The following is a 26,030-nucleotide window of genomic DNA, read 5'->3' on the forward strand; positions in this document are numbered from 1 at the left end:
CACCAAGGGTCAGCCTGGCAAGTGGAATCCCAGCTCCACCAGCATCAGCTCTGTCACCCTGCAAGTGTCACTTCACCCCTTGGAGCATGGGTTCCCCATCCCTGCTGTGGGGTCAGACTCTGCCTGACCCCTACAGGCTCACATGTCTGATGCGTGTCCAGAACATGACAGGATGGCCCCTTCCCCAGTTTTTACTCTCTCCATGGTGATGAAGGGCATGGCAGTGAGCCAGTCGGCAGGGGAACCCCATTTATCATGAGGGGAGTCTGCTGTCCTCTCTCCCTCACCTCTCACCACCAGCCACTCCCACCCTACCTTCTGCCAGCACCAGGCCAGTGTCCCTATGGGCCCAGCCTGACATGACTTAGGTCAGGAAACCTGCTGCATGCCCTGGCACCCTCCCCATCTGTCTGGCCAGCCATGGGCCAGTCCCAGCCCTGAATCCATTTCTCCACAGTTGGTAAGGACCCACACTGCTCCAAAACAAGAGACACGGCTGAGCTGGCAGAGAGGCTGCCACAGAGATTGCTGCAGGAGAGAGAACACAGGGCTTGCCTCATCCTCCAGGCTGCAGATGCTAGAATAGCCCTGAGTGGAGACACAGTGGATCATCTGTAAAAGGTCCTCCCAGGACCATGTCACCATCCCAAGGGCAGCCAGAGAGACCAGTCACCCAGGGGCTGTGAGCTCTAGGACACCCTGCTCAGGCCTGGTGAGCAGTGTCCACAGCTGGAATCTGGAGGACCAGCCCCCCGGCAGTGGTGGAGCCCTGCCTGGGCACTCTGGGGGAGTTCAAGATAGAGATAAGCTTGAGCCCCCCCCCCCCCCCCCCGCTCTTTCAGGGCTCACTGTGAGACGTGGATGAAGGTTCAGAAATATCCAAGGGGCTTCTCATCCCACATTCCTCAAAGGACACAGACACCTGGTCCTTTTGTCCCACAGGTGCTTTGACAGTCCTTGTAGGAGCCACATCCAAACCCTGCCCTCTGTGTCCAATGTCTGTCTCCTCCATTCCTGAGCCCCTCCCTTGCCCAGCGTGGTAGCCTGTCCTGTGACACCTGGGGCTGCTTCATATCCAAAGCCCCCAGTCTGCCATCCTGATCTCAGACCTGACCTTGGGGCCCGCCCACTTCCTCTCTGCCCCTGCTCCACCTGGAGGCTGATCCTACTGCCCGGAGAACTGGTCACACCTGCCTTCACCTTCCCAGCCCTCAGTCCCCTCCCTGCCCCCTCCCTGCTGTCCCAGGCCCACACCCGGCTTCCCCTCCACCTCCTGCCTCTCCCCTGCATCCCTAGCTTGGCTCCAGCAAGGAGGGCCCTAGGAAGCTGGGGTTGGTGCCATCTGGAGACAGGGCAGGTGGGCGGAGCCCATGAGGTGGCACAAAGCAGCGTGGCTATATAGTCAGTCACTTCCTGGCCTCCATTTCCTGGCTGTGTGACTCCGGGAACCCACTGGCTGCACTGCTGTGGATTGAATGAGCTGTGTGTAAAGCACGAGTGACCCTGCAAGACACTGCCAGAGCTGGCAAGCAGGGGCCTGGCTGGCCAGACCTTAACATGGCATTTAGAAGTCAGGTGTGCATCAAGGCAAAAGCCCATGTACAAGGGACGTGTGACAGGGAATGGCACGGGAGCCAGAGGCTCTTTCATTTGTCTAGTGCCTACACCAGGCCCAGCCTATTGCAGGCGCAAGCCCCTGGCCGTGGGGAATCACAGGGAATCACACAGGTTCCTGCTCTCATGGGCTCTGTGCCCAGTGCAGGAAGCCATCTCCACCCAGGCAGCGGGTGGAGCTGCCCGCCTACAGTGACCTCCTTGCCACCTGGAGCTACTGCCTGTCTCACTATCTCAGATTTGCTTCTGGGAGCCAAGGGTGGGTCTGAGCCCCAAATGGGAGCCCTCGCTGCAGGGAGGAGGAAGGTACAGCGTGGAGATTCTCAAAGCAACGCCTAATGACCACAGACTCCAGGGAGTTCTTAAAACGCAGAGTCCTGAGTCTTGGACAGACTGGATTAGAGCTCTTGGGGTGGGGCCCGGAGATCTGCATGGTTAGCTTGCTCCCACGTGATTCTGATGTATGCTGGAGGGTCAGAACCTCTAAAGGGGGACAGGTCCCCAGGGAACTTCACTTCGAGGAGACACAGGTATCAGAAGGATAGTAAGGCTTTGAGCCTGGTTGTATTCACACCAGAACAGACTCTTGCTCTTTCCAAAACTGGGAATTTGCCCACTGGGTAATCCAACAGCCCCTTCTGACCACACCCATCGCCTAGTCCCTGGTGCTAAAAATCGCCCTGCAATTCAGAGGACCCAGCCTGGCCCAGCCTCCTGATGCCAGGATGAAACAGGAAAGGGCCTGGGGAGGATGGTCAGGTGGGAGCTGCCTTTCACCTGCAGCCACTGTGTGGGGCTTGGTCTCTTCCTCTTGACAATTTTAGGAGAAAAGCATTTGTTTCCCCCGGAAGAGAAGAAGAAATGGGCTAGGGCAGCTGCTGGGTGATGAGGCGGATGGGAACCCAGGTCTGTGGGACTCTAGAGTCTTGGTGTTTTCGGAAGGTCATGGGCTCTGTGGTGGTGATGGTGGTGGTGGGCATCTGTGCTCTGTTCCCCAAACTGGATGAGGGGTGACGGCTCACCTCCTGAGTGTCATCTCAGCTCTACTTCTGCCCCTCTCCAAACCTGCCCACAGTGATGTCCTCCCAGGTCGCATGGGTCTCCAGAAGCCTGGGTTTCCCTGGGTTTCTTCACCTGGGATCAACTTTGGGAGAATTGGTGGCTGGTTATGTTAAATGATAATTTTTTAAAGGGAATGTAATCACGCTTGTGAACAGGAATCATTTGCACTGCTAACAGTTGCCTGCAGCTTACAGAGTTACGTAGTAGCTCAAAGACAATGAACGTCCCCAAAGACAAAGGTCCGCAGACCCTAGAATCCAATTACCCAGAAGGCTGGGCTTAGCACCTCGTTTTGCGCTGAAGACACCAGTCATCTTTTTGATTCATTTCAAAGTCTTTCAGTTACCAGAAGTGAGCCACAAGTATGGGTCTGAGCTTTCTAGCAGCCAAGTCAAAGAGGAATCAGCCTCAAGATTCAGTGTCTCTAAGGAAAGACACGTCGTAGTTGTTCATCATAGATTCAGTTTCTCATTGCATTGAGACCAGGTTTTTCTTCCAGGAGGGGCCTCGTAAAGGGAACCCAGTGAGCAAGCAGTGTCTTCCACAATATTCCTACTAAAGATGCAGTGTCCAGTCTGGTGTGGCTGCTTCCAAAGGCCAGGACAGTGGCTCACAAAGGGTGGTTCCAGGCCAGCAGTCAGCCTCACCTGGGAACTTGTTAGGAATGCAAATTCCCAGGCTCCACTGGGACTATAGGGGTGGGGTCCAGCTATCTGTGTTTCAACAAGCCTTCAGGATGATTCTGATGCAGAATGAAGTTTGAGAATCATGATACAAGGGCTGTGAACCTTGCCATTGCGTTAGAATTACCTAGAAGGCTTTAGCACAGGATCATGCCTGGGCCCCACCCAAGACCAATTAAATCAGGATCCCCGGGTGTAGGGCTCAGTTAGATATGTTTTTAAAGCTCTCCAGGTGGTTATACTGTCCAGCCAGGATGGAGGCCCACTGTCGTCATCATTCCATGCGAGCTGAGGGCAAGAGGCGTTCCATCCTCTGCTCTAGAAAAATCCAGACCTGTGCTTGTGAAGCTTATGAGATACTGTGTCTCCCTCCCTCCCTCCCTCCCTCCCTCCCTCCCTCCCTCCCTCCCTCCCTCCCTCCCTCCCTCCGTCCCTCCCTCCCTTCCTCCCTCCCTCCGTTCCTTCAATACTGAGCACTTATGTATAGATGGCAGTCTAAGGCTCCAAGACCAAAGGGCACTTTAGACACCATTGGTTCCTGACCTCAGAGTCAGTACCTAATGGGAACTCCTGGCAGACAAGCGTGTTAGGGACGGTGACCGGTGGGGGGCGGCCCTTGGCCCACGCTCCATCCCAGTCTGATACTGGTGCTGTCCTTGGCAGGCTGCGCGGGGCTGTGGGACAACATGAGCTGCTGGCCCTCTTCTGCTCTGGGACAGACTGTGGAAGTGGAGTGCCCGCGATTCTTCTGGATGCTCACAGGCAGAAACGGTAACCACCCAGCTCAAGGGCTCTGGCTGACAGGCTGTGGGGTGGCCTCTGGATGGAGCCTCGGCCTGGAGCCATTAGTCCAAGGAAACTTCCCTGAGGACAAGTAGTGAGGGTAATGGGGGGAGGGGGTCCTCGTTAGGATTGAAACCTTGCTTGGGGGGTGTGGAGTGGGCTCAGTTTTTAGGGCCCCAAGGAAGGGACAGGAGGCAATGTACTGGGGAAGTGACAAAGGAGACTGGGCGTGCTGCTCTCTGCCCCACACCCCAACTTAGGGGTTCTCGTCCTTCCTTCCATTTTTCTGCCCCCTTTGCAACCAGAGCCCTTGCTCCAGCGCCTATGTCTGGGTCCCACCCTGGCACAACCTGGCCTCCAGAACACTTACTTCACCTGTGCCCATTCTGCCAGGCCCTGCGGATAAACTGTGCCCTCCGTGGAAGTCCCTGGTCTCCTGGGGGATCTCTTGTCTGAGAAAAGCTACAGTTTACAAGAACTTTCTTAAGTGCAGGCAGGGAAGTGAGGAGGCCGTCTCAGACAGGGATGGTCAGGGACTAACATTGGCTAAAGCTCCATTACGTGCCAGGCATTTAGTCATCAAAAAGCCCCTGCAAATCACAGACGTTTTCTACCGCACTTGACCTAGTAAATAGCAATAATAACAGGGATTAAGAGGGGTTTAGCAGTTTGCCTAAAGTTCACAGCTACGAGATGGAGAAAACAGGACTCAAACCCAGACCTCTCTAACTTCAAAACTGGTGCTCTGTCTCCTAGGCCATGGTCAAGGTTGGCCTACAGCCCCACAATGGGAGTGACCCTGGGTGGAGGCAAGGTGCTGTCATGGCCTTTGGCCCCTGCCCTTAGTGGGGTCATTTAAAATCTAAAGCCTGGCCGGGCTCTGCTATCCCTCTCCCCTCATTCATGTCGGGCAGGAAAACTGCCTGATGACACCCTTAACAAGAATGAACCACAAGAGGTGACTTAACATTAAAACCCAAAGTCAGGAAACTATGACCAGCACAGCACCGAGACTGTGCGGGAGGGGAGAGGAGGATAAATTCTTCACACCATGATTCTCTAGTACACATGGGCATGCGTACGTGTGCGTGGAAGCACACACACACATACACACACACAGATTTGGGGAGCACACTCCTGTAGCTCACTGTCCCTCTCAGCCTCACTCGACGCCCCTCGATACAGGAGTTGGAGGGGGCCAGGGAGTCTGGTTTGAATCCCACCTCTCCATTTACTGCTTGGGCAATGCTAGCTGCTGAAACAGACAAATCCCCCAAATCTCGAAGCCTTCATCCAGGGCCTGCCTGCCGAGGGTCCAAAGCAGGCATTCCTGACGAGCAGGAGGCTCCTCTCTCCCTGGTGATTGTGACATTCCGGCACCTCCTTGCTTGTGGTGGCAGCACACAGCTTGCAGGCTGACTGGCAAAGGAAAGGACCCAGAGGATCAGCCAGGGAAGGACCAGGCCTGAAGATGATGCCACTTCTGCCCTCATTTCCTCTGCCAGAACTCAAGTCATATGGTGACAGCTACCTGGAACGGACATAGGAAAATAGGGTTCAGTTGGGTGTTAGTCTCTGCCTCTGGGCCCAAGTTATTCAAATTGTCTCTGAGCTTCAATTTTCTCACCTGTAAAATGGGGAGAATAAATAACACCACTCCTGTAAGGCTGTGCTTGGAAATACATTTTAAATATCTTCGTCTCTTCTGTCCCTTCTTGTCCTTCCTCGTTCTGCCCCCCAAACCCCCCTCATGCACACATATGCCAGCAAACTAACCAACAGACTTTATCTCCTGGCATGACCCCTCCGTCTCTGTCTCTGGGATCCACTGAGCTCCGAACAAAGGAAATTAATCCAGACACTGTTGACCTTAAGTAACCTCCTGGTCAGGTGCAGGCCCAGGGCCAGTCCCCGGCTGACTCTCCATGCGGTGCTCTTCCTCGGCTAGCCCAGATCTCCTGTTGGAGGGACTGGAAGCCTGCCCCTCTTCCCAGTCCTCCCTTCCCAGTTTTCCCAGAGCCACAGTGACTCTGCCTGCACTGCCACCATCCCGCCTGCCAGTCTGCAGAGCTGTGCTCATGGCCACATCCTTCCCCAATCAATTGCTTCAACCTCTGCCTGCCTCACTAAGTAGAAGCCCGCTGTCTCCTTTTTGAGACTCCCCAACTCTTTATTGCTCAAGACCCAGCGGGGGTCACCCAGGGGTGCAGTGCCAGGGCTGCCGGCTGTCTGGAAGGAAACTGGGGTCCTACTCCTACCTCTGCTGCAGCTTCTTCTTGCTGCCACATGGTGTCGCTGCGGGGCCGCAGGACACTCCCCGGTGTCCACTGAGCGCTATTGCACAGGCCACCAGGGGAAGGGGTGGGGATCATGACGCCCTGGGGAGCACTCCGCTCATACCTAACCCCCGGCCCAGGGCACGGCAGGCCCAGGGGCATAGGTCAGGACCAGTCCAGCTCCCACCAAGAGCCATCCTCCCACCAGTACCTTCTTCCCCATAGATCCACCTGAGGTCTGATTCGATCCCAGCCCTTTTGTCTTCTCTCAGGAGCAAAGGCTTCCCTCGGTAGTGTCTCCCAGGATTCCAGGGCTCCCCACCCCAACAGAGGGAGGGCAACCTGGCGTTCTGGTGCCTTCCTTTAGAAAGAAGGATATGCTAATAAATTACTTCTGTCTCAGGGCGTCCACTACATGGGCCCGGACAGGATGTGTGTCCGCGTGACTGGAGAAACTGCAGGCTCGATTCTACCCAGATATTTCTCTGTTTGTGTGTGTCAGGCCCTAGAATGTTCCTTCTAGGGTACATTCCTTTGATTCTTAAAAGGGCATTGGTCTTCCAGAGTTCCTTATTGAAAAAACATACTTCCCAAAGAGCCTCAGGCTTTGGCCCTCTTTCCCTTTTATCTTAGTGGGGATTGGACTCTTAAAGCAGGAGAGGTTCCTAACCTCATTAGAGTCCTAGAGCCTTTTGAGAGTCAGATGAAAGCTTTGGACTGGTTCTTCCCCCAACTGCATTATGTATGTGCACAAAATTACTGACTGTACTTTCAAGGGTCTTTGAGTGTATATTGGCCAGAACCTTGTAAGGACCCCTTTTCTATTAGGCATTAAATCCAGGGAAGTGGGAGAGAGCCCGACGCTTGTCTCCTCTGCAGTTCTGCTGAGTGCCTGGTCAGTGAAGGGTACTGCTTTGTTAGCTGCTCTGGGCCATGGCCTGGGTCCCATGCAGCCTCTGTCATGGGAATCCTGCTGGGTCAGTGAGGAGACGGCCTCAAACAGGCAGCCCGGCCTGTGGGCACGCTGACAACCCGTTCTGGGCTCCAAGGTTTGTATTCTCTGAACTCACCATCCCATCCAACCAGCCTAAATTTGACCACCATGCTTTCCTGTTTGACAGCCTCGTACCCTTGACCCGATCGCAGAAATCTTCTACCCGTCTCCTGCATTCCAAGACTCCGAGTCCTATTGCTTCTCGTCAATTTTAGAAAGGCCAGAAGCAGGGGAGAGTCACACTGTGGTGCCCATTCTGTGCATGGCGCCCGCCAGGGCAATTTCCACGGGCCATCACGTTTCCTGCTCAGTCCTGCAGTGTGGGTGACTATTCCCATTTGGCACAGAAAAGTGGTTCACCTCAGGTGACACGGCGACCAAGAGGGAGTGCTGGGTTTTGAACTCAGATCTGGCTGGTTCTAAACCTGTGCTTTTGGCTTCGTGAGACTTCATAGGCCTGGCATTCCTAGAGCCCAAAAGCCACAGTCTCCTGTTGCTAGAAGTTGTTCCTGGGTCAGCAGGAAGAGGGTCAGGCAGGAGGGTGGTACAGTGATGGGACATGTGCTATCTAGGCACTGTTGCCCAATTCTGAGCCTTGGTTTTCTCATCTGTAAAATAGGCCAGCAGCACCTCCCTCGCTGGGACGCTGTGAGGATTAGATCAGAATCTGTATGTTAGCATAGTGGCTGATTCTAGAAATGCCAGCCATATTTCCCCATCTCAGTGGAACCCATTTGACCCTAAACCCTGTGAGTAGTGACACAGACTTCGGAGCCTGTTAAGAGGAACATGCTAGCCCAGCTGGGGTAGTTAAGGGGCCCCTGGACAGAATACAGATTACAGCAAAAGCAGTGGCAGGGCTCCTATCTACAGGGCTGTAAGCAGCTCCCTGCACCGCTGCAACACCCGTAGTAGCTGGACCTGGGGACCGGGAATCGGCCCTCTGGCAGTCCTGAGGATGCAGCTGGGCCAGTCATTCCAAGGAGCAAAACCCCTCTTAGTGACTTTCCAAAATTTCCTTCTCGACTGGCAGCTCCCCTTCTCCAGTCTCTGGGTTCCTGCCCTGAAAGCTCCCTGAAAGCAAACTCTCCTCTCTTCTTTATAAAAGAGCTTAGAGTGGGCTCTTCATCCCCACTCATTTGCTTTTCTAGACAGCAGGCAAATGTTTGATGAGCAAGGACTGTGGGCAGGCCTTGGGGAGCCCTTGGAAACTCATCATCTGCTCGGGGAGGAGGGAAGCCATTGCCTCCACTACGTGGCGATACAGCCCTGTGCTGGAGGTGTGGGGCAGTGAGCTGAAAAAGCTGGAAGTGGCATATCAGCCACTGGGGGTGGAGGGTGGGGAGGGGTAGCACCCACTGGAGCACCGAGGGACCTTGGAGCTGAGTTTGGGACCTGGAGAGGGAAGGGCGAGGGGTGAGATGGGCGTGGACAGACACAGGGTGAGGTTGCCATGGCACAGGGTCTAAGAGAGCCCTGGAGTGGGGCTGGGCCCCGAGGACAGCAAGCTGGACTGGGGAGCAGTGACACTGGAAGTTCTGCAGTGGCCTGGCTGAGAAGAGTTGTTGGGACTATTGGGTACTGCGACATGAGTCGATCAGCCTCCCTCATCTATGGTGCCCTAGTGCTTGGCACAATGGGATGTGGGGGTGTGGGTGGGCAGTGGGAGGAAGGCAATCGCTGATTGGAGACTGGGAAGGGGTGTTTGTTCAGGGCCAGCTTGGTTTGTAGGCCACGGTGTCAAGGATCGCAAGTTCTCTCTCTCTCTCTCTTTCACACACACACACACACACACACACACGCTAGTGCACACACACACACACACACACACACACCCCTCCCAGGTCTTTGCCCCCTTCTAGGTCCATCCACCTACATACTTTTCCCACCACTTTTCCCAACTGACTGATTTGCATATTCTTTGAAGATCAGCTGAACCAAGTGGGAGCTGACTGTGTAGTCCAGAGAAAGGTAGCTGGGGACAGAGTGACAGAAGGAAGCTCCAGGCTGCCCCTAATGTATGGCCAAGGGCACCCAGGAGACCCAGCCATCTGTCCTTCGTCCCCACCACTCACCCACAGGATGCTTGGCACCCACAGGTTCCATGTTTCGAAACTGCACACAGGGCGGCTGGTCAGAAACGTTCCCCAGGCCTGACCTGGCCTGTGGGGTTAATGTGAATGAGTCGACCAACGAGGCCAACGAGAAGCGGGTAAGCTGTCACCCCCTCCCTCCTCAAACGGGGCCCTGGCAGAGCAGAGAGCGGAGTCAGCCCAGGGCCAAGGGCAGGTGACCTGGGGCTGCCCCTCCCACTCGCCCCTCCCCTGCTCATCGACGGGGTTCAGTGGGCCTGCATCACTGCCCTGGTCCAGCAGCCCTGAGATGTGGTCATGAAAACCATGGCACAATGATAACTGCCATTTGCCACCATGAGACTGCGGGTCATTTAGTCATGAAACCAAAAGAGAAGCAACGTGGTGGCTAAATGCTCGGAACCAGACTGGTGAGTCTCAACCTTGACCTGTGACCTTGGTGAGGTGGGGGAGGACTTCACTTCTCTATGCCTCAGTTTCTTCATCAGGGAAATGGGGTTAACAATAGTTCTGACCTCACAGACTTGTCAAGAGAACTAAGTGACTCAATCCATGGAAGCATTGAGAAGGGTTCCTGGCCATAGTAAGAGCTCAATAAATGTTTGTTCTCAAAGGAGTCTTGGGCTCTGACAGGAAGGAGAGAGCCCAGCCACAGGGCAGTCCTGGTTTGAAGGAAGGACACCGGGAGCCATGGGCTGAACTTCCTTGGGTGCCTCCGGAGGTCCTCTGTGAGGTCGCCACCAGTTTCAGAGAACCCATCCCTCCTCACTCTTCCTGACTGCTTTGTACACATCCTTCCAAACTCCAGCCCTTCAGTACAAGAAAGCTCTTTCTTCCTGTCATCCCAGGAAGGGCACCTTTAACACATACACACACTGTGTTGGCCTCCATTTATTACCTTACTATATTACATTAAATCATCAGCATGTGCCTTGTGCATCCATCTCTCTCACTAAAATACGATCTCCTCAAAGGTATTAATTAACTCAACAAACCTTTATTGAGCATCTACTATGGGCAAGGTATGGTTCTAAGTACGGAGATACAGCAGTGATGAACTGAAAAGAGTCTTATTCATTTCCAGGCCCCCAGTGCCTAGCACAATGCCTGGCACCTCTAAAGTGCCCAATAAATATTTGTGTTGTACTGAGCGTCTGCCATGTGCCAGCTGCTTAATGCGCAGTTCCATTAAATCCTCAAAAGGATTCATTTAAGTTCATTATTTTCTCCATTTTGCAGATGAGGAAACTGAGGCTCAGAGGGATGAAGGAAAATGCTTAGAAAGTAATGGAGGCAGATGTTAAAGAGGTATCTGCACCCCTATGTTCACGGCAGCATTGCTAGCAATAGCCAAAGTGGACACAGCCTAGGTGTCCATCGATAGACGAATGGATGAAGAAATTGTGGTACATGTACACAATGGAATATTTCTCAGCCATAAAAGAGAAGGAAGCCCTGCCATTTGCAGCAACCTGGATGGACTTTGAGAGCATTATGCTAAATGAAACGAGTCAGACAGAGAATGAAAAATACAGTATCATCTCACTTATATGTGGTATCTAAAAACAAACAAACAAAAAACCCCAAACAAAAAAACACACTTATAGTAAAAGAGATCAGATTTGTGGTTACCAGAGGCGGGGTGGGGAGTAGGGAATTGGATGAAAGTGGTCCAAAGTTACAAACTTTAAGTGATAAGATAGATAAGTACTGAGGGTGTAATGTACGTGATGACAGTAGTTAACACTGCCATGTGGTATATATGAAAGTTGCTAAGAGAGTAAATCCTAAGAGTTTTCATCACAAGGAGAAACCATTTTTTCTTTTTTTTTTTTTTTGTATCTGTATGAGATGATGGGTGTTGACTAAACTTATTGAGGTACCATTTCACGACGTATGTAAGTCAAATCATTATGCCACACACCTTAAACTTATGCAATCATATATGCTAATTATAGCTCATTAAAACTGGTGGGAGGGAAGTCAAGGGGGGGAAAAGATAGTTATGGAGGCAGGATTCAAACCAAGCGTCGCTCCAAAAAGAGCTAGTGCGCCCCATCTGTCTCCTGCCGCTGCCCCATGAAGGTGGGCGCCATCCAGGAGATGCAGTTTTAGCAGTTCCATGAGCTAAACTACCCAGTGGAAATATGACGGACAGGCTTGCATCTCCCTTAGAGGGTGATGTAGGGTCATGTTAGAGAAGCACAGAGGGGTGAGCAGCAGACTTAAGGGAGAAAGAATGAAGCAGGGCGGCAGACCACACCCACTTCTGAATTTTTTGTGAGACTGCTCTCTCTATAGCCAATCAGTCTTGCTCTACATGAAGCAGTCTGATTGGGGGGTCTATATGGAGGATGGAGTTTCTTTCCTCTCAGGGCTTGCCTTCCAGTTGGGGAAAACACATGCGGTCTTCAGATCTGGCCAGAATGCGTAATTTAATATTGGACCTCAACAAGAGTTGATCAGTGGGGTATGTGTGGTGCTGGAGGGGTGGTGGGGAGGCAGATTGCCACTGCTATCTGACGTCTATGGAGACAGGGGGCTTATGTGTATCACATGTGTAAACTCCATAAAATTAAGAGGGAACATTTTTATGATGCGTGGCACGATGGAGGTTCAAAAGGATGCTTTGGGCTGCAAAGAACAAATTCCAACTGCCTTAATGAGCAAATGTGGCTCATGGACCTGGGGGTGCAGAGAACTGTGTCAGGACTCCTGGATGAAGAAACACTGCAAAGCCCCACCAAGGACCAGCTTCTTTCCGTCTCTTTGCTCCCCCGGTGGCTTCTCCCCAAGGCTGGCAACTCTCCTGTTATCAAATGACTGCCATTGTTGACTGCAGCTACAGACTTCCCCATGTCTGCTTGTCCAGGAAGAGGGACAGTCTGACTTCCTAGGAGCAAGGAAATTTCTTTACCCAAACCCCAGCAAGCCAGCCTGTCCAGGCATCTCACTGGCCCAAAGTGACTTAAGTCTGCCCACCACTGGACCATCCCTGGCAGAAGGCTGGGGTACGTGATAGGCTTATGCCAGCAGTTCTTAAACTTTTTAGCTTTGGGACCCTTTTACAGTTTTAAGAATTATGGAGGACCCCAAAGAGCTTTTGTTTTAGTGAATTATATCCATCAAAACCACACATGAGAACTTTTGGTCTAGACTCATCATCTGGAAAAGAATGATCCAGGGCCCTAACCGTGATATTCATGGTAGGTCGAGACTATAAAATCCCAAAACAAGGAGCTGAAACTTGACAAAGATAAATGCAAATTTTGGACTTAATTCAGGTAATTAATTGTCCAAAAATAGTGGAAAGGAGACCTACCTTGGCTTCGGCTCACATAAAAAAATATGAAAGTCCCTAAGATTGGAAATATTTCAGACCATATGATTCACTGGTCCCTAAATGCTGGCCCAGAAACTGGCACAAACCTTGTCTTTTATTCGGAGATTTGTATCATTCTATGTCTTATTGTTGAAATGTCTTGTTTTCTTTTAATCAAATGATGGTGAAAGTGCATTTGTTGGTTTTCCTTCAACTGCCTTACTTGGCACACACCACTCTATCATTGACAAATGCCAATAGTTGACTCAGATTGGCAGAAAGACCAGGCAAAGCTTCCCCTTAAATAAATAAAATGGAGTGTGCTTACCTAGAGCAGAGATTGGTCCTTGGGCCAAATCTGGCCCACCACTTGCTTTTGCAAATAAAGTTTTATTGAAACACAGCTGTGCCCATTTGCACTGCAAGGGCACAATTAAGTAGTTACAAAAGAGATCGTATGGCACCCAAAACCTAAAATATTTATTATTTATCCTTTTATGGAAAAAGTCTGGTGACTCTGATCTAGGGGATATAGAAGGAAGGTGGCCCAGTCAAGATACACAGCAGAGAGATAGGTAACTTGACCCAGGACAGCCAGCAGTGAGACTTCTGGACCCCAAGCTCTCTGGAGGGTGGCAGACAGTTGCAAATGTCAAGGGCTGGGGCACTGAGGTGGCATCAGCCCTCCTGGGAACAGTGCTCTTTCTGGGTCAGACCTTAAAGACACAAGGCAGGAGCGGGTCTGCATGAGAGCTGGCCCAGGTGTCTGAGGGTCACCTGACAGACAATGACCCCAGCGCCCGGACAGTACAGAATATTCAGCCTGAACACTCTATACTTAGCACCTGTACCTCCTCATGCTGCCATAGGCTGGCCCAGACTGCTCCTGAAATGAGGGCTGCAAAACGAGGCATCCCTGGGATGAGGCCAACACCCTCAGCTATGGAGCTCATCATGGGTCACATGTTGCTCTTCCAATATTTTTGACATTTCACTCTCTTTGATGTTGCAAAGTCTTGGAACCCTTAATCTAATGCAGCCTCCTGCCCTTTTGGCTCTCCCCCTTGTCCCTGCAAGGTGGCTGCCGGCTTCTGGGATTGTTGGTACATCAGTGGGGAAGAGTATATCACACAGCAGCTGTCTTGTCAAAGGTCACCGCCTGCTGTCACAAAGTTTTAGTCACTCTGAGTCAAATCTCCTTTCTGGTAACTTCCTCCCACAGGAGCTCACACAATTGCCTTACTCTTCTACATGTCAATTGTTCTAATACTTTCCTTCCCTAAGTTTGTTTGTTTTTTCCCTCCAGGTGTAATGTACCCAGTTCATGCACTCTTCAGATGACACAATCGCCCTCCTCTGGAAATGCTCCAATTTATTAATGTGCCTCTTAAAATAACATGCCCAGGACTGGACCAAACACTCCAAACACTCCAACGTGGCTGGCAGCTCCACAGCACTCCATTCATGTAACTGAGAGTAGGCCTCATTTTTCTAGCAGCTCCCTCATACCTCATACTTCCTACCACAATCTTACACAACAGTCTCCTACCACTGACTCATGTTGAAGGGTGGATGATGGGAGTGGAGGGTGGAGGGTGGGGAAAAACTAACATGCACTGAGTGTCTTCCAAGTGCCAGGCATTGTCTAAATACTCTAGTCGATACTTTATTTGTTCTTCCAACAAGCCTGCAAGGTAGATATTATCCCCATTTTGCAGATGAGGAATCTGAGACTCAGAGAAGTTAAGTAATTTGCCCAAGGTGTCACAGCTGGTGAGTAACAGTCCTGGGATTGGAACCCTTGTCTCTTGGATCTGAAGCCTGTGTTCTTTTTCTGTAGCACACTTCCTTGAAACCACGAAGCTTTGGCCATTCTGACCTCAAGGTCATTTTCATATGAACAGCTGTCAGCCAGGTTTCCCCAATATTATTCCTGTGCCTATCTTCTTTTTAAATTAGTTACCCCCTTTTCTTCTGGTTATAAAGTAGTACTTACCCACTGTAGAAAAATGGAAAGTGCATAAAAATGCAAATGAAAGTAACAACTCAATCCACAAACTTATCATTTACAGTTAATCAGTATTAACATCTAACACATCTCTTTACAATCTTGTTTCTGTGCATGTATGAGACTGAACCATAAAAAATGGCCCGTATTCAATCATTTTTGATCTACAAATAAAGGCAATTTCATATAGTTCAACCTAACACTTTTTTTTACCTATAGTGGTAATCACCCTGTACATGTGAAAATTGTATTCTGCCTTTTCACTTAACATGACATTCTTAGCATGTCCTGACAGCTTTTAAAACTCTTGGTAAGCAGCATTTTAATGGTAACATAACATTAAAATGGTTTGGATTTAAAATAATTTAGTTAACTCTTTTTCTATTGTTGGACAAGTGTTTTTCATCACATAGTTCTGTGATAAACATCTTTATATATAAATATGCTTCCATTCCATATTTCTGATTATTTCTTTTTTTTCCCCCTTCTTCCACCTCCCCCCACTCCGGTTCAAGCCGTTGTTTCTTAGTCTAGGTGTGTAGGGCACAGCTCCCTGGCCCATGCTGGTATTAGGAGCCTTGCGCTCCCCCCGGCTGAGGCAGTCGGTTGCCAGCCTTTGGTTGGCTATTCAAGGCAGCTCACGGCCTCTCTCGCTAGCTGCCGACCACTCACGCTGGCTGCTTGCGGCTCATGAAAGCACACGGCAGCCCAGCTCCAGGGAGAGCCGTTGTTCACAATCTTAGCTGTAGATGGCGCAGCTCACTGGCCCATGTGGGAATCAAACCCGTGACCTGGGTGTTAGGAGCACGGTGCTCCAACCACCTGAGCCACCGGGCTGGCCCCTGATTATTTCTTAGAATTAATTCCTAGAGGTAAAAAGGAGGTCAAAAGGAATCCTATTTTAAATATTCTTGATACATGTTACTTTCCAGAGATTAAACCAATTTTTATTTCACTATACCCTCAACCTGCATAGAATACTATTAGTTTGAAATATCTGTTAATCTGGTTGATAAAAAATGGTGTAGCATTATTGTTTTAATTTTTATTTTCTTGATTCATGTTGAGACTGTTATACAATTTATTTTTTGAACCTAAATGCAGGTTTTCACCTTTATCTCTATATGTCACATTATTTTATTCCGTTGAGATCTTTTAAAATCAAAGATGAACCAGTAGTGTGACGTGGCTGCTGAACAAGTAAATGCCTGCTTGGCTGCATTAATAGGAGTGCAGTGTGTAGATTAGGGGAGGTGATGGTCCCATTCTAATTCTTCTTGGTCAGAGGATATCTGGAGCTTTTCAGCTATCCAATTCTGGGTGTCTTATTTAAGAAGGACATTGACAAACTGGGGCGTATTAATTGAGCAAAATGGTGAAGGATTGTGGAAAGAAATGAAGGACACAGGGAATGTTTAATGCTGAGAAGATAAGTGAGGGACGTATGGGTGGAATAGCTGTTTTAAAAAATCATAGGCCTCTCTGTAAGATCTTTGTAACTTTTATGTAAGTCTCAAACTGTTCTAAAATGCAAAGTTTATTGTTAAAATAAAGACAGGCCTGAGGTGCAAGACAAATTCAGTTTAAGTGGCTCCAGAAAAAAAAAGGACCAATAAGTGTAATTTTAAAGGTAACAGATTTTAGCTTCACACGAGAAAAAAATTATCCAATATTTTGCACTGTTGTATACTAAATGACTTCCTTGTTCCCAGAAGTATTCAAGTGAAGCCTTGAATTCAGGGCGCTGTACAGGCCTTATACATGGGATAGAGGTTTGAATTGGCATCAGATGGTCTTTTCCAAAGCCCAGATATTACAAGTCCATGAATTGGTGTCCTTAGGGTGTGACCAGCATAGCATTCCCAGTGGAAGGGGTTCAAGCAGCCTGAAGCAGGTACTCTGAGGCAGAAAAGGGCAGAGCCAGCTAGGGGGGCACGTGGGACTGACACATGCCTCTTCCTACAGCACAAGTACCTCCTGAAGCTGAAGGTCATGTACACCGTGGGCTATAGCTCCTCCCTGGTGATGCTCCTGGTTGCTCTCAGCATCCTCTGTGCTTTCCGGTGAGAATATGCTGCCAGCTCTCCATCTTCCCAGCTTTCCCACCACACAGACTTTGCATATTTTTTAACTTCTCAGGCCAGAGGAGGAAGGTCTGGGTGGACCACTTTGTTACCCTTTCGTCTAAAGCTTACCTGTGACAAAAGTTCCTGTGACTGAATTTCCTGTGAAGGTCCTGTGACCTTGTTCATTCTTTTATGCATTCAACATTTACTGAGCATTACAAAGAACTTACTGCTTTACATGTGTTGTTTCTAATTTTCACACAATGCTGTGAGATAGGTATCATTACCCCCATTGTACAGGTGTGTTAGCCAGACTCTTTGTTGCAAGAAACAGAAATCCACCTTCAAACAGCTTAGGAAAGCAAAGATGACCTAACCCACGTAACTGACAAGTTCAAGGGCATCTGACTTTAGCCATGGCCGGATCTAGGTGCTCAAAGTTATCAGCAGAACGAGGTCTGTCTCCCTTTATTTCTCTGCCCGCAGTGGCCTCATCCTCAGATAGGCTTTCTGCAGAGGGGATAGAGACAGACGCTAGTAGCTGCAGGGGTGCATTCTACCAGATCAGCAGCATCAGGACAAAGAAAGTCTCTTCCCCATTAGTTGCAATGAATGTCCTGGGGGCATTCTCATAGGCCTGGCTTGGGTCACATGTCCAATGCTGAGCCAATCACTGTGGCCAGGGATGGAGAGCTCTGATTGGTCAGGTGTGTCATGAGGGTAGAAGGATGGCGTCAAACCAGCCTAGAGCTGGAACAGGTTCCCCATAGGAAAGCCTGGTTGTGGTACCTGAAGAATAGGAGCAAGTAACAGACTTCTGTCCACTATAGCAAAGGAGGAACCCAGGCTCTGAGGGGTGGAGAGGCTTGCTCAGGGTGCTGTAACTAATAAGTTGCAGAGCCTGGATCTGATTTCTCCCTGCAGACTGTGTATTTTCTATGTTGCTTGCCCACTCCCAGTCTAGTTGCCTTCCTCTGGCACCCCCATCACTCTAACAATTCTGGAAGATGGAGATGGTAGTAGGTCAGAATATAATGTTGCCCTATACTTTTTTTTTTCAATTATACCATAAGACAGAGTGGACTGGGCACCTGGGGGCGTGGATTCTCATTAGGTTCTGCTAACAGAGAGATTTAGATAGATGTATCACCTGGAAAGAGCTGATGTCCAGGGCCTGGGTTTCCCCTGTTCATTGGGGGAGGGGCTGGCGTGGCTGAGCCCTAGCCCCTTCCATCTCTGGCCCCAATGGCTCTGCTTTCTCTCGCTCCAGGAGGCTCCACTGCACCCGAAACTACATCCACATGCACCTGTTTGTGTCCTTCATCCTGCGTGCCCTATCCATCTTCATCAAGGATGCTGTACTCTTCTCCTCAGACGACGGCTTCCAGTGTGATACCCACAGGGTAACGTGCCTGCGTGCCCCAGGCTGTAGTTAGGCCTGCGTGTCTACCCTGCCCTAACTGTGGGGAGTGTGTCTTTCCCTGAAGTCCCTACTGAGGCTGCACTCAATACCTTGGGTAAAGGAGCAAGTACTGAGGCTGGGCCAGGAGGTTCAGGGAGGGTCCCATGTCCCCACATGCAAAGTCTGGGGCATATGCGATATCAGTTTGTTGGGAAGCCCGCGGGGGCTGCTGCTCAACTCCCAGTGTCCAGGAGTGGATTAGCCACTCTGGGGTTTCGATACATAGCAAGGCTCTTCCTTACTCTCGACAAACCCCAGCTGTAGACAGATGACCAAGTCTAGAGAGGGTTGTGGTTGGTTATAGAAAGAAAAGGATGAGCATATACCTTTATGTCTGCACACACAGCGCTGTAGTAAAACAATCACATTTTTAAAAATCTAACCCTTTTCTTCCTTCTGAATGCTCAGATGAGTCTTAATTCATTGCAATATTACTTTGTGTCAGTTGGAAATCCTTTTTCGTGCACATAACAGAAAACTGCACATGAGTGGCTTAAACAGATGGGCGTTGTTTCCCACATAAGCTGTCCACAGATGGGCAATCCAGAGGTGGCACAGTGGCTCCATGACTCCATGACGGACACAGTCATGTTCCCTCTTTTTCTGCTCTGCCATTCTTGATCCCATGCTTTATACCACATGTTTGCAATATGGCTGCTTCAACTCCAGGCCTCACACCCACATTCCAGACAAGAAGCAGCAAAGTCGAAGGTTAAACATTTTTTTCTCTATGGGAGACTTTGCCTTTTCATTTGGGAAAGAACGCCCTCCCTAAGATTCCTACCTACCTCTCATGAGGGAGAACTGGGTCATGACAACACATCTAACTGCAAAGGAAGCTGGAAGATTGAGTTTTTTTACTATCATAGTCTACAAAAGCAAAGGCAAGTGAGGGAGAGGATTGGAAATTGACATCGGTTCAGCCATCCTGTCTGCCACTTTCCACCGCTCACATCTGTAATTCTTTACAGATCTATTAAGTTTGTGTTGTTTATAGCTTTTTTGGTGTGTGTGTGTGTGTGTGTGTGTGTGTGTGTGTGTGTGTGTGTGTGTGTTCTGAATCAAACTGAGAGGTCCCTGAAGTAGGGCCCATGACTCTCAGGGAGATCTCCAGGATAAAATAACCTACCAGACTGGCAGTCAGGAGACTGAATTTCAGGCCCCACCCCATCATGACCAGAGGTGGAGAAGTCCAGTAGGGACCTTCTCGGATTCTATTAACATCAGACTTGCAAGCCAACCATGGACCATGCCTGGAATCAGAGTCTCCGGGAGGCCAGAGGGTGGGAACCACAGCTGACCAGAGGGCAGCAGTGGGCACTCCTCTTCTGTGGATTGACCTTATAGTTGTCCATGCAGCAGCCCTCAGGCCATCCCAGGAGCTGTCCTTTCCCCAGGGGACAGCTCAGTGAAAGGAAAGAGGACCCTCATGGCGCAAGTATGGGAGCTGTGCTGGTGTAGACGCCCCACAATCTCTCAGGCATAGCTTCCAGGGATTCCTGCAAGGGACATGCCTGGTGTAAGAGTCACCGCATCCCGCAAGGCCAACACTGTGGCATCCTCATCAGGCATAAAGTTCTCCAGGAAACATGCAGTGTACCGGTCATTGGCCATTTTTGCTATAATCAGTGTTGCCTTCTAACATAGTTAGTATGTCCCTTCTTCATCTATTTCCAGGAGACTGAGCCTGGAAAGCATTTTCACTCTTTGCTCAGGTATCCCGTCTCTTCTCTAGGCCTCATTTTCCTCATCTGAAAAATGAGGGAGTTGGGTGTTGGGCATCTGACACAATTTTACAACTGGCAGACAGTTCCTGAATTTGAATGCAGTTCCTGCTTCGGCTATGACCCATTAACCATCTTGACTGAGCCGGCTGGCCTGTGGACTTCCACTTTCCAGAGAACTCTGTGGATCTAGTCTCCTGATAGTGGAAGACCACAGGGGATGGCCATGAGCCCCAAAGTCTCACTCTATGGCCTAGCCCCTGACCCCTACCACACCCTGCCACTTCCTTTGGGGCTGGCCACCAGAGGGAAGCCCGCAGTCCCCCATCCTGGGGCTCACCTGCCTCTCTTTGTCCAGGTGGGCTGTAAGCTGGTCATGGTCTTCTTCCAGTACTGCATCATGGCCAACTACGCCTGGCTGCTGGTGGAAGGCCTCTACCTTCACACACTCCTCGTCATCTCCTTCTTCTCAGAAAGGAAGTGCCTGCAGGGGTGCGTTGCCTTCGGATGGGGTATGTTTCTCCATGGGGATGGTGGCTGAGTGGTATGTGGGAGAGGGCGCCAAGTCCAAAGGATTTAGTTTCTACTTAAAGCCCCACACTTAAAGTTAGTTAGCTTGTGTAATCTTAGGAAGTTACTTGATGTTTAACTATCTGGCCTCAGTTTATTTATCTGTCAAATGGGAAATAATAGCTAACATTTAGCCCTAATTTCTGGTGTCCAAAGCCTTTTATAATTCAATACCACCCAACATTTGTTGCCTCATCCTCCTTAGACATTCCATGTATATGTCTTCGTTTTTGCTTCCTTTCTGGATTAGTTAGGGTGCTTTTGACTGTAGGTATCAGGAAATCTAGCTTAGATGGGCTTTAAACATAAAAGAAATTAACTGCTTCATATAACTGCAAAGTCCAGGGATTGCCAACTTCAGAGGAGGCCGAATCCAGCAGCTCAATGTTTCTTTCTGTCCTTCTCTTTTGCCTCCTGCTGGTGCTCCCAGTGTACTTGCCAGCGGCTTCTGGGCTGCTGGCTTTCTTGGTATATCCAATGGGAGACAGGCTGTGTCCCAGCAAATAATCTGAGCTTCACTCTCATTGGACCAACTTAAGTCTCGTACACCTCCTTGAACCAATCACAGAGGCCTGAGGGAATGGGATACACCGACTGGCTGAAGCTACTCAAACCACATGGCTTCCCAAAAGAAATCAGGATTCAGTTTCTAGGAAGCAGGGGAAATAGTAGCAACACATCCAACTGCAGGCCCCATTATATCTCTTTCCCTTTTCCTTTCTGGCCAATGAGAATAATATCAGCTCCTGTTTCCTGAGCTCTTACTAGGTGCCAGACATTGAGCTCAGCACTTTACATGCATTATTTAATCATCACAACAACCTTCAGAACCTCCTCAGAATTACCTTGGCTCAGAGATTTGACATAATATAGTCAGCTCACACTATAGACAAGGCAGATACAGGATTCAAACCAAGGCTTCCTTCCAAAGTCCCTTACCTCCTCTCCCACAAGGAGCAAACATCCGTTTATTCATCCATCCATGTGTCCATTCATCAATTGTTCATTTAATAGGCAGACATATGTAAGTCACCCACTGCGTTCTGCGCAGACGGCCAGGTTCCTGGGGGTGAGTCAGGCTTACAGGGATAGAAATGTGTACCAGCCATTGGCTTCATGTATTAGGTTGGTGCAAAAATCATTGTGGTTCAAAAGGTTAAAAATCATTGCAAAAACCGCAATTATTTTTGCACCACCCTAATACTTTCTTCTTGGTGCTTTTCGTTAAGAAGCGCCCCTGTCAGGAATGCCCTCCACTCTTCTTCTGCTTGTCTAAATCCTATGTGTAAGGGCCCTATCTCCTCATCAGACCTTCAGGGAAGTCACCTGATCTGGCAACCTCACTGAGCCTTCCTGCTTCTGACCTTGGGCAGCCTGATTAGCACATGACCCTAGGCCAGCAGTTGCTGCAGCGCTTTGCAGATTTCTGGAGCTCTGCAAAGGCCAGTAGTCCCAGAGTGCCAGGGGACCAGGGACTTGCCGTATGCAGCTGCCTCTGCCAAATATCACCCAGCTTGGAGACCAACTCACTGAGCCTTGACTCCCACATCTGCCAAGATTTCACTATATGAACTTGGACACTTTTATCACATATATCAGGGTCATAATTTATTCAACTTTCTTCAGGCACTTCTTTGTACTCAGAGGGGTTTATAAGGATGACGAAAAAAAAACCAGTTCCATCACTTGAAGGGTTTGTCATCTAGTGGGGAGACAAAATTGCATTGTGATATCTCTGTCACAGGATTTTAGGATGTTTAAATGAGATAAGGACAACCTTCCTCTCTTTCGCAAATATTTATTAAGCGTCTACTACATGCAGACCTAGGGAGAGAACAACACATGAAACAGCGCATTCCTGTCCTCTGGGCCTCTTGGCCTACACAGCCGCAGAGAGACTATGAAGGGGCTCAGGAAAGTCTAAAGGTCTCCAACTGGGAGAAGCCTTTCTCCTGCAAAAGCAATGGCCCCTCCTCAGTTTGTACTTAACTTGTTTCCACAGAGATAGGTTGCTTAACTATTGTGTCCACCGTAAAACTTTGCAAAAAAAATTTTTTTTAAGTAGAAAAAAAATTACTCTAGTCCCATCTATTGAACATTTTCTGGGGTTGCTGTCCAGACTTCTTTTTCCTACTCACAGTTTTCCCCACTTAGTTGTGGTCATTCTATATGGAGAATTTTGTATCTTGCTTCTTTCTATTAACACACAAACATGCTCTGGGTTCTTTCAACTTTTCCATAAACATTTTTAATTACTCTGTGGATGCAGTTAAACAAATACCTATTATTTAGATATTTAAGCTGTTTCTAATTTTTCGCTATTATGAATAACATAGTGATGAAAGCTTTTATAGGCAGAGCTTATTGTAGGTGTAACATAAAATCCTAGAATTGGGATCACTGGATCAAAAGGAATGAATACTCTTAAGGTTTTTAATACTTATCCAAAGCTTTTACAAGGTGGCTGGGGTGTCCGTCTGGGCCCAGAAAAGGGCTTTCATGGGGATGACCGAGCTCCCACTCACCAGTGAACTTCAGCTGGTGGTTCCCCAGCTGGAGCCGGCATCAGAATAACGTGGAGGGTGTGTTGAAGGGATTCATAAGAGGTGTCCCTAAGATGTGCCACTTTGGCATGTGGATTATTTTAAGCTTAAGGCAGTCGAGACCCTGTGGGCTCACAAGAAATTTTTACCTCTCCCTTAAAGAATTTAACTTTGGGGACTTGCCCATAATAAGAGTTATTATCAGAAATAACTTTTTCTGACCTGTCTATAGGGTGGGGTAAACTTCTAATTACCGAACACCTGCTCTTCTTATCATCCTGCAAAAGACCTTCCTCCCCTTGAAGCCTCAAGAAACCTTACCTCATTCCCAGCTCAAAATGTTATGCATACCTCGTTTTCCCTTTCTGTCTCTGAACCTCTCACGTATGTAGTGTCTCTGACTCTCTCATGTGTGTGGGGTTTCTGTAAAGTATGTAATTAATTTTGGTATTTTCTCTTATTAATCTGACTCAAGTTGATTTGATTATTAGACCAGCCAGAAGAACAAAGAAAGGTAGACTACAATTTCTTCCTCCCTCACAATGTCAAACCCAGTTGGCTGGGCCAACCCCCAGAGTCTCTGAGTGAATGGGCCAGGGGTAGAGCCCGAGAGTCTGCATTTCTAACAAGGCCCCAAGTGACCCTGATATTGCTGGTCCAGGGACCACACTGAGAGCCCTGACTCACACTATGATCGATTTTTCACTTTTCCACCAACTCTCTGTTAAAGATGGCGGACAATGAACAGGTACCCCTCAGAATCCATGTTTTTTACCCAGAGCCCCCAAACTTGAGGCAAGGAATTTTTTTTAATTGTTATTTTTTACCTGGGTGACTATGATATGCACACAGGAGGTCCCGAGCAGGGTCTGGCCTATGAGCATCAGTATGAACAGCAGGCCTATCGGGTGACCCCCAAAGTGATCAAAGACTCCATCCAGTATTTCCACAAAACTGTGTCAGATTTGATTGATCAGAAGGTGTATGAGCTGCAGGCCAGTTGAGTCTCCAGTGATGTCACTGACCAGAAAGTATATGAGATCCAGGACATTTATGAGAACAGCTGGATGAAGCTGACAGAAAGATTCTTCAAGAATATACCTTGGCCTGAGGCTGAAGCCATCGCTCCACAGGTTGGTAATGATGCTGTCTTCCTGATTTTGTACAAAGAATTGTACTGTAGACACAACTATGCCAAAGTCAGGGGGGGACCTTCCTTGGAGCAGAGGTTTGAATCCTATTACAACTACTGCAATCTCTTGAACTACATCTAATGCTGATGGTCCTGCTCCCCTTGAACTGCCCAGCCAGTGGCTCTGGGATGTTGTCGGTGAGTGAGTTCATCTGTCAGTTTCCGTCATTTAGCCTGTACCGCTGTAAGACCGCCAAGAAGAGGAGATTGACTTCCTTCGTTCCTATCCCAAAATCGGGAACATTCAGTGTCCTCAATGTCCTTCACTCTCTGGTAGACAAGTCCAACATCCACCGGCGGCTGGAGGTGTGCACAAGCAGAGGTGGCCCCGAGAGTGTGGCTGGGGCGTATGGACGGCACTATCTGTACAAGATGCTTGGCCACTTCAGCCTGCTGGGGCTTCTGTGTTTGCACTCTTTGTTGGGAGATTACTACCAGGCCATCAAGGTGCTGGAGAATATCAAACTGAACAAGAAGAGCATGTACTCCCGTGTACCCGAGTGCCAGGTCACCACATACTGCTATGTTGGTTTTGCACATTTAATGATGCATCACTACCAACATGCCTTCTGGGTCTTTGCCAACATCCTGCTGTACATCCAGAGGACCGAGAGCATGTTCCAGAGGACCACCTACAAGTATGAGATGATTAACAAGCAGAACGAGCAGATGCACGCGCTGCTGTCCATCGCCCTCACCACGTACCCCATGGGGACCTAGGAGAGCATCCACCTGCAGCTGCAGGAGAAGTAGGGGGACAAGATGCTGTGCATGCAGAAGGGCGACCCACAGGTCTACGAGGAACTGTGCAGCTCTTGCTGCCCTAAATTCCTGTCTCCTGTAGCGCCCGGCTATGACAATGTGCACCCCAGCTACCGCTTGGAGCCCTTCTTTGCAGCGCTTCTTGTTCAAGGTGTTTTCTGATGAGGTCCCGCAGCAGGCCTAGCTGTCGACCATCTGCAGCTTCCTCAAGGTCTGCACCACCGTGCCCGTGGCCAAGCTGGCCGGCTTCCTGGACCTCACAGAGCAGGAGTTCTGGATCCAGCTCCTTGTCTTCAAACACAAAATGAAGAACCTGGTGTGGACCAGCGGCATCTCCGCCCTGGACGGCGAATTCCAGTCTGCCTCTGAGGTGGACTTCTGCATCGATAAGGACATGATCCGCCTTGCAGACACCAACATTGCCAGGCGCTATGGGCATTTCTTCATCCGGCAGATTCACACGTTTGAGGTGCTCAATCAAACACTGAAGAAGATGGGACAGAGACCCTGAGTACATTCACACTCGCATTAGTTAGAATCTAGTTTGATGTCATTGGTGATGGGGAGTGTTTTTGCCACTGTGAGGCCTTTACCTCGCTCAGTCTTCAGTCAGTCAATTGATAAAGTTTATTTGAATCAAGGATAAAGTGTTTTAAATAGGTCTCAGTAAAGGGTCTTCTTTGGGAAAAAAAAAAAGTCTCCTGTCCCCACTTCTGCTCCCCAGAGGTCGTGCCCTTCAACTCTATAGTTGTTCCTCCTAAAATGTACTCTAATGTTTCTAAACAGTGTTCTACTATTTCTTGATTTATCCATTTGTGGCATTATTTGTTGACTCCTGATGATGGAAAATAAGGATATAAAATTCTTCATCCACCA

The 26,030-nt window shown here is 49.2% G+C and overlaps 1 protein-coding gene and 1 pseudogene across 2 annotated transcripts in view; both read left to right on the forward strand.

The window, feature by feature from the left end:
* SCTR (secretin receptor) overlaps positions 1 to 26,030 on the forward strand; it is a 70,230-nt gene that overhangs the window by 29,593 nt on the left and 14,607 nt on the right. The window contains exons 3-7 of one of the 2 annotated variants that reach the window (XM_019715493.3): positions 4,023 to 4,130; positions 9,512 to 9,624; positions 16,801 to 16,898; positions 18,172 to 18,304; positions 20,446 to 20,599. In XM_019715493.3, the coding sequence (XP_019571052.2) occupies positions 4,023 to 4,130; positions 9,512 to 9,624; positions 16,801 to 16,898; positions 18,172 to 18,304; positions 20,446 to 20,599 (606 nt within the window). The remainder of the gene's footprint in view (positions 1 to 4,022; positions 4,131 to 9,511; positions 9,625 to 16,800; positions 16,899 to 18,171; positions 18,305 to 20,445; positions 20,600 to 26,030) is intronic. The other variant, XM_019715494.3, reaches the window with a different exon arrangement.
* Positions 22,935 to 26,023, forward strand: LOC109436718 (eukaryotic translation initiation factor 3 subunit L-like; annotated as a pseudogene).

The sequence above is a fragment of the Rhinolophus sinicus genome, chromosome 17 (genome assembly GCF_057876585.1).
Source record: "Rhinolophus sinicus isolate RSI-liver-muscle chromosome 17, RSI-T2T, whole genome shotgun sequence".
Lineage (NCBI taxonomy): Eukaryota > Metazoa > Chordata > Mammalia > Chiroptera > Rhinolophidae > Rhinolophus > Rhinolophus sinicus.